Raw genomic sequence first — 12,382 nt, forward strand, 5'->3', positions numbered from 1 at the left:
TGGGAGGACGGACACCCCCCTTTTAGTAAGAGGACATTTGAAAAGTTTGTCTTACTTTGGAGCAAAATGTCCTCAGGGAAGATTACAGATCATGCCTGTGCTACATTTACATTTAATGAAATAAAAAATAAAAGGCTTCTTAGTTTTTAAAAGTTTCTGGAAAGAACTTGTAACTGCTAAGCTATGGTTTAATTTTGCTCGCATGCTGCTACCTAATGATAAACTGGACAGTAAGAGGCAAAGTGAATGCTCTTCTAACCAATATAATTGATTTTTGTTTATACTAGTGGTTGTTTGCCTTGTGTTGATCCCTGATTGAAGGTCATAGTTTACATTCCTTATTAGTCACCTCTTCATCTCCAGCTATTTCCATCACATGACCTGGTTATATGTCCAGTATAAGAGTAAAAAAAAAGAAAAAGAAAAAAAAGATCAGCCTCACAGTATGGTTGAACAATCTTTCTGGAAGTTGTGAAGAATTTTCAAGAAGTCACAGTATCATAAGAACTGATGTTTCCTGGTCATATGATTAGCAATCAACCAGTAATTTCTTCATCTTAGATGAAAAAATGGGAGTGTGGTGTCAGCCAAATAATTTATGGAAGCCTGACCCGGGATTTGATGACTCAGTGTTTCATCTCCCCACTCTAGAACACTTTAGCATTACAAAGATCTGTGTTAGTTCAGACTCACTGCTTGGATCAGTGGTCCCCAGCCCAGTCCTCAAGGACCCCTTTGTCCTTTGTTCCTTCACACCTGATCCATTTAAGGGCTTCATGCTGATTGGTTGAAACAGACCTACCTGAACAGGGCGTGCATGAAGGTATGTGGACCTCAGTTGGGTCAGGTGTGTAAGAGTAGAGTTGGAACCAAAACCTGCAGCACAGGGGGGCTAAGCTAAACTAAAACTAAACCATGTGCTGTTGTTATTCCTGAGTTAATGAACTGTGTAACTGTAAACTATTTCACTATAACTATATGCATGTATATACAACTACTATCAATAAAGTATTTCTGATTCTGAAGAAATAGAGAAATAGTGGTTGAAATAGAGAAAATAAGAGACAAAAACAATTAGAGAACAAATCCACATGAACTAAAGACAACAGCTGTGTACGTGAGAAAGTAAGGAAGGAAGAAAACTTGTGGTACTTGTTTTTTTTTTTTTTTTTAATTTCTTTATTTTTCTAAATATATACTAGGATTTAATTTGGCGTGCAATTAGGACATCAAATTGGGATTTCACAACTTAATCCTATTCCATCTGTTACATTGTTCTATCTATATCGAACATTATGTCGTTGTAATGCACTTAAAGGTGTCAAAATTCAGTTCTACAAAAAACAAAATTTGATATATCGCAAATTAAGTGATGATCTGTCCATTGCTCTCCAGCGGATAATTCACACATATAACAGTACATCCATTCAACATCTGAAAAGTTAATTTATGCAACACAATTAAATTCTACAATACATTACAAATGAAGGCCTCATTATTTAATTTAAAGTATTAGTGAAAGGAGAGAATGTGTTTATTTTCAGCAATGTTCACATGTAAACATTTAAACAAATGTGCACTTGAAGCAGAAGATCCAAAACAGCCTTTAAAAAAAAAAAAAAAAAAAGCCATTTTCGCAGGTTGAAGTTGATAGATTGGCAAAGATTTAGACAAAGTAAGACTTATCTATATTAACAAAGTGCTTCACTTTATAAAAGCATAAGTATAAAATTGTGTTCTTTGAGACAAGAAAAAGCCCACATTTTCCTTCGTCAACAACCTGTAAACATGGCAGGTAGTGTAAACATGTTTTTACCATTCATAAAACAAGAACTGAATTGTTAAAACACTACTGCTTAAGTATAGTTAATTTCCTACAAAGCTTTTGGGCAACATATGATTAGTAAGTAGGACTCATTTTGAAAACAGAGATTATTCATCTGTACACAATTGAGCTACCGCCAAAAGAACAAATTTTAAAGGTGCACTCTTAAAAATAGAGCACTGTACTGCAACTGGACACCCATGATGAGTAGAAAACAAAATATCACTCACTGATAAAAGGTGACAATCCATATTAACTCCTGCCAGCTGTAGGTTTACACCTGTCTCCTTGTATTCTTGATTGTTTTTCTCTGTAGGCTTCTGAACAGGATATATATATGTGTATAGTCAATTCTTATGATACATATACAATTAATATTGTACTTACTTAAGATTACAAGTTGCTACTGATCATATATGAAAAACAGAAACAATGCTATCATGTAGAGTTGCACCAATAACCATTTCAACCAATTTAACTATGCTCAGTGACAATTTCGAGGACAATGTTTATTTTGTAGGACAGTAAAAACGCTAGTTGTACGTACAATGACATTTTTGTAATAACTGAGCATACCAATAATCAAGTGCGTCCATCTATCTCATGTCAATGTAAAGTAATGCATAGTTCAACAGCATTTCATCACAATCAAATAATGCTGTGCATGTAGTCACTTATTTGGATCTGTGAAGTGTAATTAGTTTAGCCTTTTACTGGTCCTGGTATTGGTACATCACCACTATAATGCACTGATATACCTGGTTAAGGTGTAGTCACTCAAAAATGTATACAACCTGCACACTTAATGCAATAAAATGCTTCCAGGGTGCATCTGAACAGGGTTATTTTCTAACTTACTGGAATGGAAAATGTACATTTATATGAGGGTATGAAATTCAAAGAGAAAACGATACTGCAGAGCATCAGAAGAGCAAGAGAGAGCCTGAGGAAGGCCAGCAACTTGTGAATTAGCCACTAAAATAAAGTATTTTGATTGTTTTCCCTATGTATTTTTTTGTCTTCATTTTTTGTTCAAGTCTGAAAATCCCAACTTTCGATGAGCACTTCTCTAGAACCCACTGGTCCTAGGCACCGATCCTCCTCTGAACCAAAGCAGAAACTTTGGAGAGAGAGAGAAAAAATCTTCCACTTGTTTTGTTTGAACTGCAAGTGTGCCATTCATATGTTTATCCAAAGCCAATTAAGAATGACTTTCATTTCATCTTTTGATTAGGAATTTGCACTTTTCTTGCCAGCTTTGCTGCTATCATGTCCAAAAGGATTCGGGACATTGTCTAACTATGGAGTTAAATGGTCCTGGGAAGGAGAAATACACTGAAAATATAGCAACTGTATTTTCATACATACATTCACTCTTTCAAACCTTAAGCTCTGACCTCATGCTATACAGAAGTTAACTATGAAGTCCAGTGTGTTTCAGTGATCTGAACCAGAATTAACTCCTTTCTCTAAAATCCCACGAAGAACATAATGATGGAAAATACCTGATATGGAAAGTTAAGCACTTTTCTCTGCAGCAATTCAGCTCAAACATAACAAGGAAGATAAATATTTTTTTTTTTTTACAAATTAGATGCCATTTTTTTCTTCTTTTGCATTCACATACATTTCTATAACCTTCTTTTCATTTGATACCATAGATCTCTTCATATAGACTTAAGGCTAAAAAGCAAGCTACATTTTCAAAGTTGCAGCAGGAAAGAAAGGGGTGTATACACTTTCGAGCGACTTAACATAAAAGATCACATCGCGCAGTATAAGAACCCTAATTTGTAAACTTGAGAAAACAAGGAGTGTTTAGATATTTCAAACCACTCCAGATCTGATTGTCCACATGTGCCAAAGATGTGTGACTGTCCATCTGTCACATGGCTCATAGGTTAGGCCTGTTTCTGACACGGAGCTTCTCTCTCGTCAGGCTGCTTGGCTTCAATTTGTCGAGTCAACTCAAACCCCTGGCCTGCACTAATCCACCCCGTCAAAGCCTTGTGCATTCTCTATGGCAATGTGAAGTTTCTCCCTCAGCTCTTCAAAGGACTCATACGGAGGCAGGTCCAGTCGATTGAAGCTTTTGGGGGTGAAAATAAAGACAGTTGAAATTACATCTTGTGAGGAGTCATAAAAATCAATATTCATTTGCATAGATCAGTGTCTAATTTGGTAATTAGCTCATTAAAAAAACAAACAAAAAAAACCCTGAAATAATATTGGTCTTTAATTGGATTATAATATGTGGTGCTAGAATGGCAGTGTAAGAGACCAACCACTAGAGGGCTTCAACCCTCTAAAGCACAGTGATGTTTTTTTACTCATCCTCAGGTAGCTGCTTCTGATAGCGATTATGTCATCATGTCTTGTTTCAACATTTTAGCTGTGCTGCTGATTAAGGAAAATTCACTGGCAAGTGCTCACCATGTATGGGCTCTGGGTAGTTTGTCACGTGTCCCCCACTGCTCGATGGTGAACAGCTGTGGCCCATTCGACCCTGAAACAGGACGTTGCCAAGCAAGGTTGAGAATATGAGAAAATATGATTACTGTATGGTTTAGGTATAATCATTTCTAAGGATCCAAAAAGGTATTTAAGGCCAACTGCTACATGAGGGTAAGTGGATACTGTTAAATGTCGAGGAGAAGTGTCTGGACATCATAAGACCTTACTCTCATTATTAATGATCTGCTAAGTACTTGTAATATGAGTGGTTAACAGCTGATTTACATTTCTGGACTCTAACATGAACAGAGGTAACATGAAACACAAAAACACACAAGTGTGTTATACTCCCAGGTTCCACTTCTTCTTCTTCTTTTTTTAAAGCAGTGATTTTCAATGACTTTTCTATAACTTTTACCTTTATTTCCATGATCAAAAAATTATTTTTTAGAGTTTCCACTGAAAAAGTTTGTTTTTAAACACGTTTATATACACATTTGTGTTGGGAAATTCGGTCTGTGTTTCAAATACTGCATACGAGCCTTTCTGGAACAACATAGGCTAAGATTAGTCCAAATTAGCTGATCCTCTTTGTAAAGCAGGAAACCGTTGTGAAAAAACTCACCATAGAGTTCAGCAAAACCATTCATGGGGACCCTGGATGTCCCGGTCACAAACTGCAGAAGCCGGATTCGCTTTTCTGCGTCCATCAGCAGTACAGTCTAGGACAATAACAAACACAAGCAAACCAAAAAAAAAAAAAAAAAAATTCAGCAAACACTTACAGCTCTGCTTGATGCAAGAGAGAGCAGTGACTTCAACCCCAACAGATTCCATACCACCATAACTAAGCTTACTGGATCCAAATATGGAAATTGATCTTACTTTCCAAAACCATTGGATGACTGGCTGGTTGGCGCAGTAGCCGTTCTTATATTTGGTGTTCTCTCTCCAGTCGTTCACATCCACATCTCCAAGGCCGCACATTAACAGCTGCGGCAGAGAAGACAGCAGAGGGAAAGATAATATTCATCTCACTGGAAATAAATCCCATCCAGTTTGACACCTAGAACCGTGGACTGAAAACTCACCTCCAGCTCATTCTCGTCAAAGATCTTGATAAGATCTCGAGGTATCAACTCAAAGAATCCCTAGGGTGAGAAAAAAAGACATTTTTATTCATTCTTTGCAGTCTTACCACATTTACATTGCAAACAAAATTAATCAGAGAAACTCCTTACGTCCTTGAAGGCTGTCATCTGCTTCTGTATCCTGTTCACAAACCTCCACTGTATGACCAGACTGTCCAGAAAAAAACAACAGATTAGCATATTAGCATTCAGGTGCATCTGATAACTATTAGATACAGACTGAAACATGCTTTGTCTTCCTTTAAGTTAGGAGTCCCACTGCTTACTGGATGTATTCCTTCTTGTTTTCATCAGTGACAACAATCTCGGTGCCGCCCGGCTTCAGCTCATGCTGGTGTGTCTAGACAAGAACCACAATCAATCAGTCAATCAATCACTGGAAGACGCACCGCACCCCTTAGCATCAAATTCAAAGATGACAAGGTAAAGGGAAGATTTTTGAGCAAACCTGTCCAAACAGCTCTTCGTCAATGGTGAACCTCAAATCCAAATCTGTTGGGTCATTCTCCAGTATCCACATCAAAGAGTTGAAATACTCGCTGTCCTGGAAAGTCAAGAGTTCAACACCATTAATATTTATGTTCTGTTTCCTAGAATACGGACATCTACGCTATTTTTAAGTCTGTGAGTATCTCCCAACACTCACCACAGACTCCATGTCCTGGAGTGTGATGGGCTTCTGCAGCATCATCTTGTAGAAAGGCCGGATGAAGAAGGCTTTGAAAGATACAAAATGAGATGTCATGATGTGTTAAATCCCACATACCAATCTGATCCCCCTGCTCTCCCCACTACACTCCAAAAATATTTTAACAACACCAATTATAAATACATTTTTATGAGTGGAATATGATCAGTAAGCACTCACCATCAAGCAGCTTGCTGTGATATACTGCCATGCCTGCCACACGGCCGATGAACTTGAAGTAGGACAGATGGTCCTCGTTACATAAACCTGAGTTGGGGTTGATCTGCAGTGTGTAATTATCCCTGAAAGACACATCATAACATAATTATGATAGAAGATACACTTCTATGTAGATTTGTAGATTGTGATAATGACAGAGGACAATATGACTCTTAATAAAGCCACCATTCTATAACCAATGACTATTCTTCTTAACAACAAATGTGACAATTCATGAAACTGGAGTCAGCACACAAATACTATACATATATATCTATATGGATCTAGACTGAATGCTTTTCTATGCTTCTCAAAAAGCATCACCCCTAAATGTAAATCAATATAAATCAGAACCCCTGAACATGTCCTCTACAATGTAATGAGCAGTCGATGAAAAGGAAGTGAAACAGCAGGTGAGATAAAGATGTTGTGGATCTCTATAATCCATTGGACTCACGTGGCAGAATATTCAAACAGTCCATAGTAAGGATTGAACATTTCTTTGGAGATGAGGAAGAACCACTCCCTGGCCACGCCCCCGTAGTCCAAGCCTTTCTCTCCCTCAAATTCCACCCAGAGCCTCGCCTTGAGGCAGTCGGCCCTCTTCACTGACAGGATGCGTCGGTACGAGTCCTCCAGCACTGCGTTCCGCCTCAGCTTCATCTCAAAACGGTTGGGGATGTCGGCCTGGGTAAAAAAAAATTCCTAAGTTTAATAAAGACATCTTTTCACCTCCGGATGAAATGAATACGGGATACACTTGAGATACAAGATATCTCGGCATTGGCTAGAGTGGCACACTGAAACATTAAGGGTCCAGAGCTACTTCAGTTCTGTTCTGACTGGTGAGGTTAAAAGTAAATCTAAACTTTTAACCATTTGTTACAGCATTGCTCTGAAGACACTGAACTCACCGGTTTCTTTAGCTTCTTCCGGAAGTAGTCATACTTCTGCTTGTAATCTCTGGAATAAGGCACTGCCTGTAATTGACAGGAGACAGTTTCCAATGATCACAAATCAATTTTAACCTTATGACCTATTATCAATTATGCACATTTATGAGAAACATGTACACTATAAATAGAAAAGATTTTGATTTTATGCTTAAGTCATTACAGAGGGAGACTCATAAATATCAGACTATACTCACTGGTCCAGTTATAGCTGAGTTCTGTAATCTGGGATCGTCCCATTGTGTGGTCCTGGTGTCTAAGAAATGCAGTACAATGAAAGGTGCTCATTAATAATGAAAGCCATTCATGACCACATATGTGTCCAAGATGTATTTGCTATTACGCACTGTGATCGATGTAGAATATCCTCCCATCACTGTGGACTCTCTCCTCCCAGCCAGGCTATAAAAAACCAAAATATATTACCACACTAAGATGCTGTATTGATGATCAATAGTTATCCAACTGTTTAGTGGTAATCAATGAACTTACTGGCAACGGGCCAAGATCAGCTGGGTCAAGTGAGGGCCTCCTCCTCATGTGCACAGGAATCTTTAACCTGGGATCTTCCTGTTTCAAGGCAGAAAAACATGATGTGTTTCAGAAAAACAGCAAAGGTTTATATTGACAAAGAGAATGGTGATGAAGCAAATGAAGGACTAAGTCGCCATGACTTTATCACTTTCCAGCTTAAATATTAAAGGTAAATAAAGACTATTTTAGAGGTCTTCATTTGTTAGTATATAGGAATCATATAAAATATATGCTGAACCCAAATAAAACCTCCCAACTTTTCTATGTATACCTGAAGAAGACTGGAAAAAACATCAACCAGAACCACATCAGACCAGGCAATCGCAAGACCTAAATGCTGTACCTGCAGCTAACCCAACAAGGTTGACTCTGTCCCAGTTTCTATTGACATGAACTGAAAAGGTTTTGAATGCCACAACGTCTAAAGTGAATCTGTACCACACAGCTACTGGCTAGCAACACTACAATTTATTTTGTTTACAACTACAACTGAAAGTTAGTGCTCTTACGATCGATGCGCTGCTTTATTTCTTTTAAAAAAATTGACCTTCAAAGCCCTGGCAGCAGTAAGACTGGACTCAACCTGTGGTAATTAGGAATAATTTATGAACCCGGGGGGGACAGAGGTTGGATCCTTGGGTTTGGGCAGGATAGGGCGTACCACCACACCAACAGGCTGTTGCTTTCTCACCCAAGTAGTAGTCTTTGTGTTGTGGTCGATGAAAAAGGGTCTTCCACTGGGAGCGCTGCGAACCTCCCAACCAGCAGGCATTAAGCCACACTCATATGTGGGCTCGGGGCACGGGGAGTGCAGGGGAGATCCCTCGGGTGACATGGGGGGTTGGTACACTGTGGGGCTCTGAGATAAAACACTCTGCGCTGCTGCCTCTGAGGTTGTCTATGCAATTGAGAAAAATATGACCAGACAATGTTGGTAGATCAGTGAAAATGATCAGATATGGATGCATAATATATGGATTTGGGTAAAATAATCAGATATGGATGCATAATATATGGATTTCGGTATACGAATGTGTATAGTAGTGCCATAACTAAGCATGTTAGCTTGTTCTACTTTAAAAGTGAATTTGTGAAAAGCATCAGTGCACATTCCGCTTGCCACCATCAACGAAAGTGGGAAAAAAAGAAAAAAAAAGAAAGACTGCTGTCTACCTGAATGAGGGGTCGTGTCCATGTGGTGGTTCTGCTGTTGTGGTTGACATAGTAGCGTCTTCCTTTGCTGTCCTGCTTCTCCTCCCACCCTGCAGGGAGCCCAACTGAGGTTGGCAGCAGCTAGTGAACAACAGAACCAGTAAATAGAGTAATCGATAGTGACAACCTCAAGCTCTTTTGAGTAATGTGAGTTCTCAGGCTCTCTGAGTCCACAAAGTATGACCCAACTAAACCTCACTTCTTTCTCCCTTCCTGACCACAGGAACTAATGGAAGCTGTGGCGTCTGAGCGAAGGAACTAACCCTAACCCTAACTGACCCGACAAACTCCACATATTCATCCCTTCAACTGTTAGAAGTCAGAAGCTCTTCTTTCCAACGTCAGAACTCCTGTGTACAATGACTGGTATTCAAGTGCTTTGGTGAGAAATATCAGGTTAACCATAGCTATCTGATATAAAAAACCTGACTTTGTTACTTAAAATTTATTATTTAAAATAAATAAATAATGTTTTTTTTTCCCCATGAGTTGCTTTTTGAATAAGCAACAGAGTTTAGACCGTATACTGTGCATACATATGTATATACTCTTCTTTTTCAGTTTTTACAATAAGCCATTTTTACCAGCATCTAACACCGCTACTTGGAACTTTGAGATTATCTATATTTCCCAGTGATAATTATGAATTTGATGATAATTATGAACTTTTAAAAATGGTAAATTTGATATTTCCGATGAGCACTTGAAGGAACCATAATTCCAAAAGCTGGCTATAGAAATTAGAATGTTACAAAAAGTAACAGCTAACTAAACTAATTAAGAACATGGGAGATCTCATAGAAATGTTAGAAGTCTTCACTTTTAATGGCTGTATGCCTTTCCCAGCACTCAATACGCACTTAAGAAAAGCGAGGACTCTGAGGACTCTGCAGTGGCGAGTGGCTTCTGCAGCAGCAGCAGCATGCAGCTGTTCTGTCAGCAGCTCCAAACAGAGGGCAGGAACGCTTTTGCAAACTTCAAGAAAATGTCTCTGGCATAGTAGTTAATGGTAGGTAACCAAGCACCGTGGTGACGTGTGATCTCACCCGTGCAGTTAATGGGAGTTTGTTTGCAACATGTTCACATAGAACAGACAAAGAGAAGCTCCGCCAAACGCAGATTGAGGATATCAAGTTGGGGGAAAGTTTCTAAAGGGAACAAACGCAAATGAACTGCTCACACTAACATGACATTTTGCTTTGTTGCTGTTGCTTGGAGTTTACTGGGTCAGTGTGGAACATGCCTAACAGTCCTCTTTTACTGTTTTATTATTTGATTTGTATGTATATGCGTGTAAAAACTGTAAAAACAGTTAAAGTGTGGACAGATGAGGCTGCAGCAGCTCTACAGGACTGTTTTGAATGCACAGACTGGCAGATGTTCAAAGATGCTGCTCCCCAGGAGAACCATATCAACCTTGAAGAATCGCCTACACATCATCAGTGACATCATACATCAGCAAATGTGCTGATGATGTGAGAAATGCCATGTTTACTAAATCAATCAAGAGGGAACCATATTTTAATTTCATTATACGACCTGTTGTATAATGACCAATAAACTTCCTTGTATCCTTGTATGTGATTGTTTTATATCCTGCTGGAAAGCACTTAATGCTGTGTACTTAAAATGTGCTATACAAGTAAAGATTGCTATTATTACTATTATTCTCATGCAGGGCAGGATCTGTGAAAGCTAGTTGGGAGGGGGGGCATCAGGGTATAAGATACACACCACAGGATTAACAGGATGTTCCTCTGCTGTTGGAGTATGGGCACTTCCTCTGTGACTGGAATGGCTTGAATTACTAGCATGATCCTGTGGAAGAAACAAGGCATACATCAAGCACAACACTCACATCCTCTTCAGTTTTCTCCACCTGTCACTGGTAGCTCACAGTTCATATAAATCTCAGTATGAGTCTGCCTTGTTTCAGCTGCTGGTGACAAGAGCTAAGTGCTGAAAAGGAAATTATTCACCATCTGGGAGGTGCGATGCTCGCCAGGTGTGGCCCCCGATACTTGAAGGTTTCTCAGGTCCTCGCAGAAAGGGTGAAACTCCAGAGGAGCGTGGGGTGGAGGTGTTGAGTGATGGTTGTTGCTGTGGTATAAGGTAGACTCATCTTCTGTTATTATCTCCCAGCTCTAGAGGACACGGCAGAAAAGATGTGACGTGATGGCAGGCTAGAGGTTTTATGCGGTCAATTTACTCAGCTTAACTATCCATTTTGACAGATGTAGGAAAAAAATATCCTACTGAAGCACGCTCTTAAAGGATGCGTCACTTTTAAACACATCTGTGTGTCTTCTTTGGGACAACACACATTTGTGTTGCTTTTCAAAAACATATACTAATGACAATATACATTTTAACACAACAAATGGTGCTTTTAACGTCTAAAATATATTAATCAATCAGTTACCTCAGGAGATTCTCGCCTGTCATTTTCATCGTGGTCTGAGATCTGTCTGCGGGCAATGAAAGCATGCTGGGCCTCCATATTTATGTTCTGTCTTCTTTGTGTCTCCACTTCACTGTCTCTGTGCGAGGGACAAATACGTTCTCACTAACAGTGTAATTTTGCAAAGTATAATAACACAACTACTGAAGGAGGCAGTCTTACTGTATTGTGGGCCGGTGCCACTGAGTGGTTCTGCTCTCATGGTTGACATAGTAGGTTCTTCCCAGGTTGTCCTGCCGCTCCTCCCAGCCAGGGGGCAGAGCAGGGAGCTGGTGGTTGTGCCTGGGACCTGACATGTCCTGGCCCTCTAGAAACTCCCAACCAGGCTGCATGATATATAAATACATATAGATAGATATGATCAGTCTTGATTGATAATCAGTCTCTTTCTACAGCCAGCATGGACACATTATCATATTCCCAGCTGTATACTTGCAAAAGACAACGGAAACTTGTAAACTGCTTATAAAAACACTGGTTAGCATGAAGACTGTAGCTCTGGGTTGGTTTCAAATCCATCTAAAGAGGTTGTCAGCATATTCCTCAAAGACCACAGGCCTACAGTGGGACAAATATAGGCTGGCCTTATGCACGTGGTGTTTTAAGCCAAGGCTTGCATTAAAAATACATGCTCAGAAATAATTTTATTCCTGTGCTCTTGGACAGTTTACACTTGTCTCTGGTGATACCAAATTATCATTAAAAAGACATCCTCTAATCACATGAACTGCCCAAGGTCACATGTATATTCTTCTTTTTTAGGGGGGAGCACAGTGAACAGCAGGTGTTCACTAATCACCAGCTGCCATCAGGACTGCTTCTCACACGCTTCAGACGGCTGGACTTGACAATATTAAAGTCTGGTATGACAAGCCTGGCATCTTT

The 12,382-nt window shown here is 39.4% G+C and overlaps 1 protein-coding gene across 2 annotated transcripts in view; it reads right to left on the minus strand.

Moving 5' to 3' along the window:
- Positions 1 to 1,618: 1,618 nt before the first annotated feature.
- Positions 1,619 to 12,382, minus strand: part of nedd4a (NEDD4 E3 ubiquitin protein ligase a) — a 30,093-nt gene continuing 19,329 nt past the window's right edge. For both annotated transcript variants that reach the window (XM_030045034.1, XM_030045025.1), the window contains 21 exons: positions 11,660 to 11,823; positions 11,459 to 11,576; positions 11,016 to 11,180; positions 10,771 to 10,854; positions 8,998 to 9,117; positions 8,516 to 8,722; positions 7,783 to 7,860; positions 7,638 to 7,692; positions 7,488 to 7,546; positions 7,252 to 7,317; positions 6,795 to 7,024; positions 6,299 to 6,420; positions 6,077 to 6,147; positions 5,879 to 5,974; positions 5,697 to 5,770; positions 5,521 to 5,581; positions 5,371 to 5,430; positions 5,165 to 5,272; positions 4,905 to 5,001; positions 4,259 to 4,331; positions 1,619 to 3,914 (listed from right to left, as the gene is read on the minus strand). In XM_030045034.1, the coding sequence (XP_029900894.1) occupies positions 3,812 to 3,914; positions 4,259 to 4,331; positions 4,905 to 5,001; positions 5,165 to 5,272; positions 5,371 to 5,430; positions 5,521 to 5,581; positions 5,697 to 5,770; positions 5,879 to 5,974; positions 6,077 to 6,147; positions 6,299 to 6,420; positions 6,795 to 7,024; positions 7,252 to 7,317; positions 7,488 to 7,546; positions 7,638 to 7,692; positions 7,783 to 7,860; positions 8,516 to 8,722; positions 8,998 to 9,117; positions 10,771 to 10,854; positions 11,016 to 11,180; positions 11,459 to 11,576; positions 11,660 to 11,823 (2,211 nt within the window). In that variant the 3' untranslated portion in view covers positions 1,619 to 3,811. The remainder of the gene's footprint in view (positions 3,915 to 4,258; positions 4,332 to 4,904; positions 5,002 to 5,164; positions 5,273 to 5,370; positions 5,431 to 5,520; positions 5,582 to 5,696; positions 5,771 to 5,878; positions 5,975 to 6,076; positions 6,148 to 6,298; positions 6,421 to 6,794; positions 7,025 to 7,251; positions 7,318 to 7,487; positions 7,547 to 7,637; positions 7,693 to 7,782; positions 7,861 to 8,515; positions 8,723 to 8,997; positions 9,118 to 10,770; positions 10,855 to 11,015; positions 11,181 to 11,458; positions 11,577 to 11,659; positions 11,824 to 12,382) is intronic.

This window comes from Myripristis murdjan, chromosome 3 (genome assembly GCF_902150065.1).
Source record: "Myripristis murdjan chromosome 3, fMyrMur1.1, whole genome shotgun sequence".
Classification (NCBI taxonomy): Eukaryota; Metazoa; Chordata; class Actinopteri; order Holocentriformes; family Holocentridae; genus Myripristis; species Myripristis murdjan.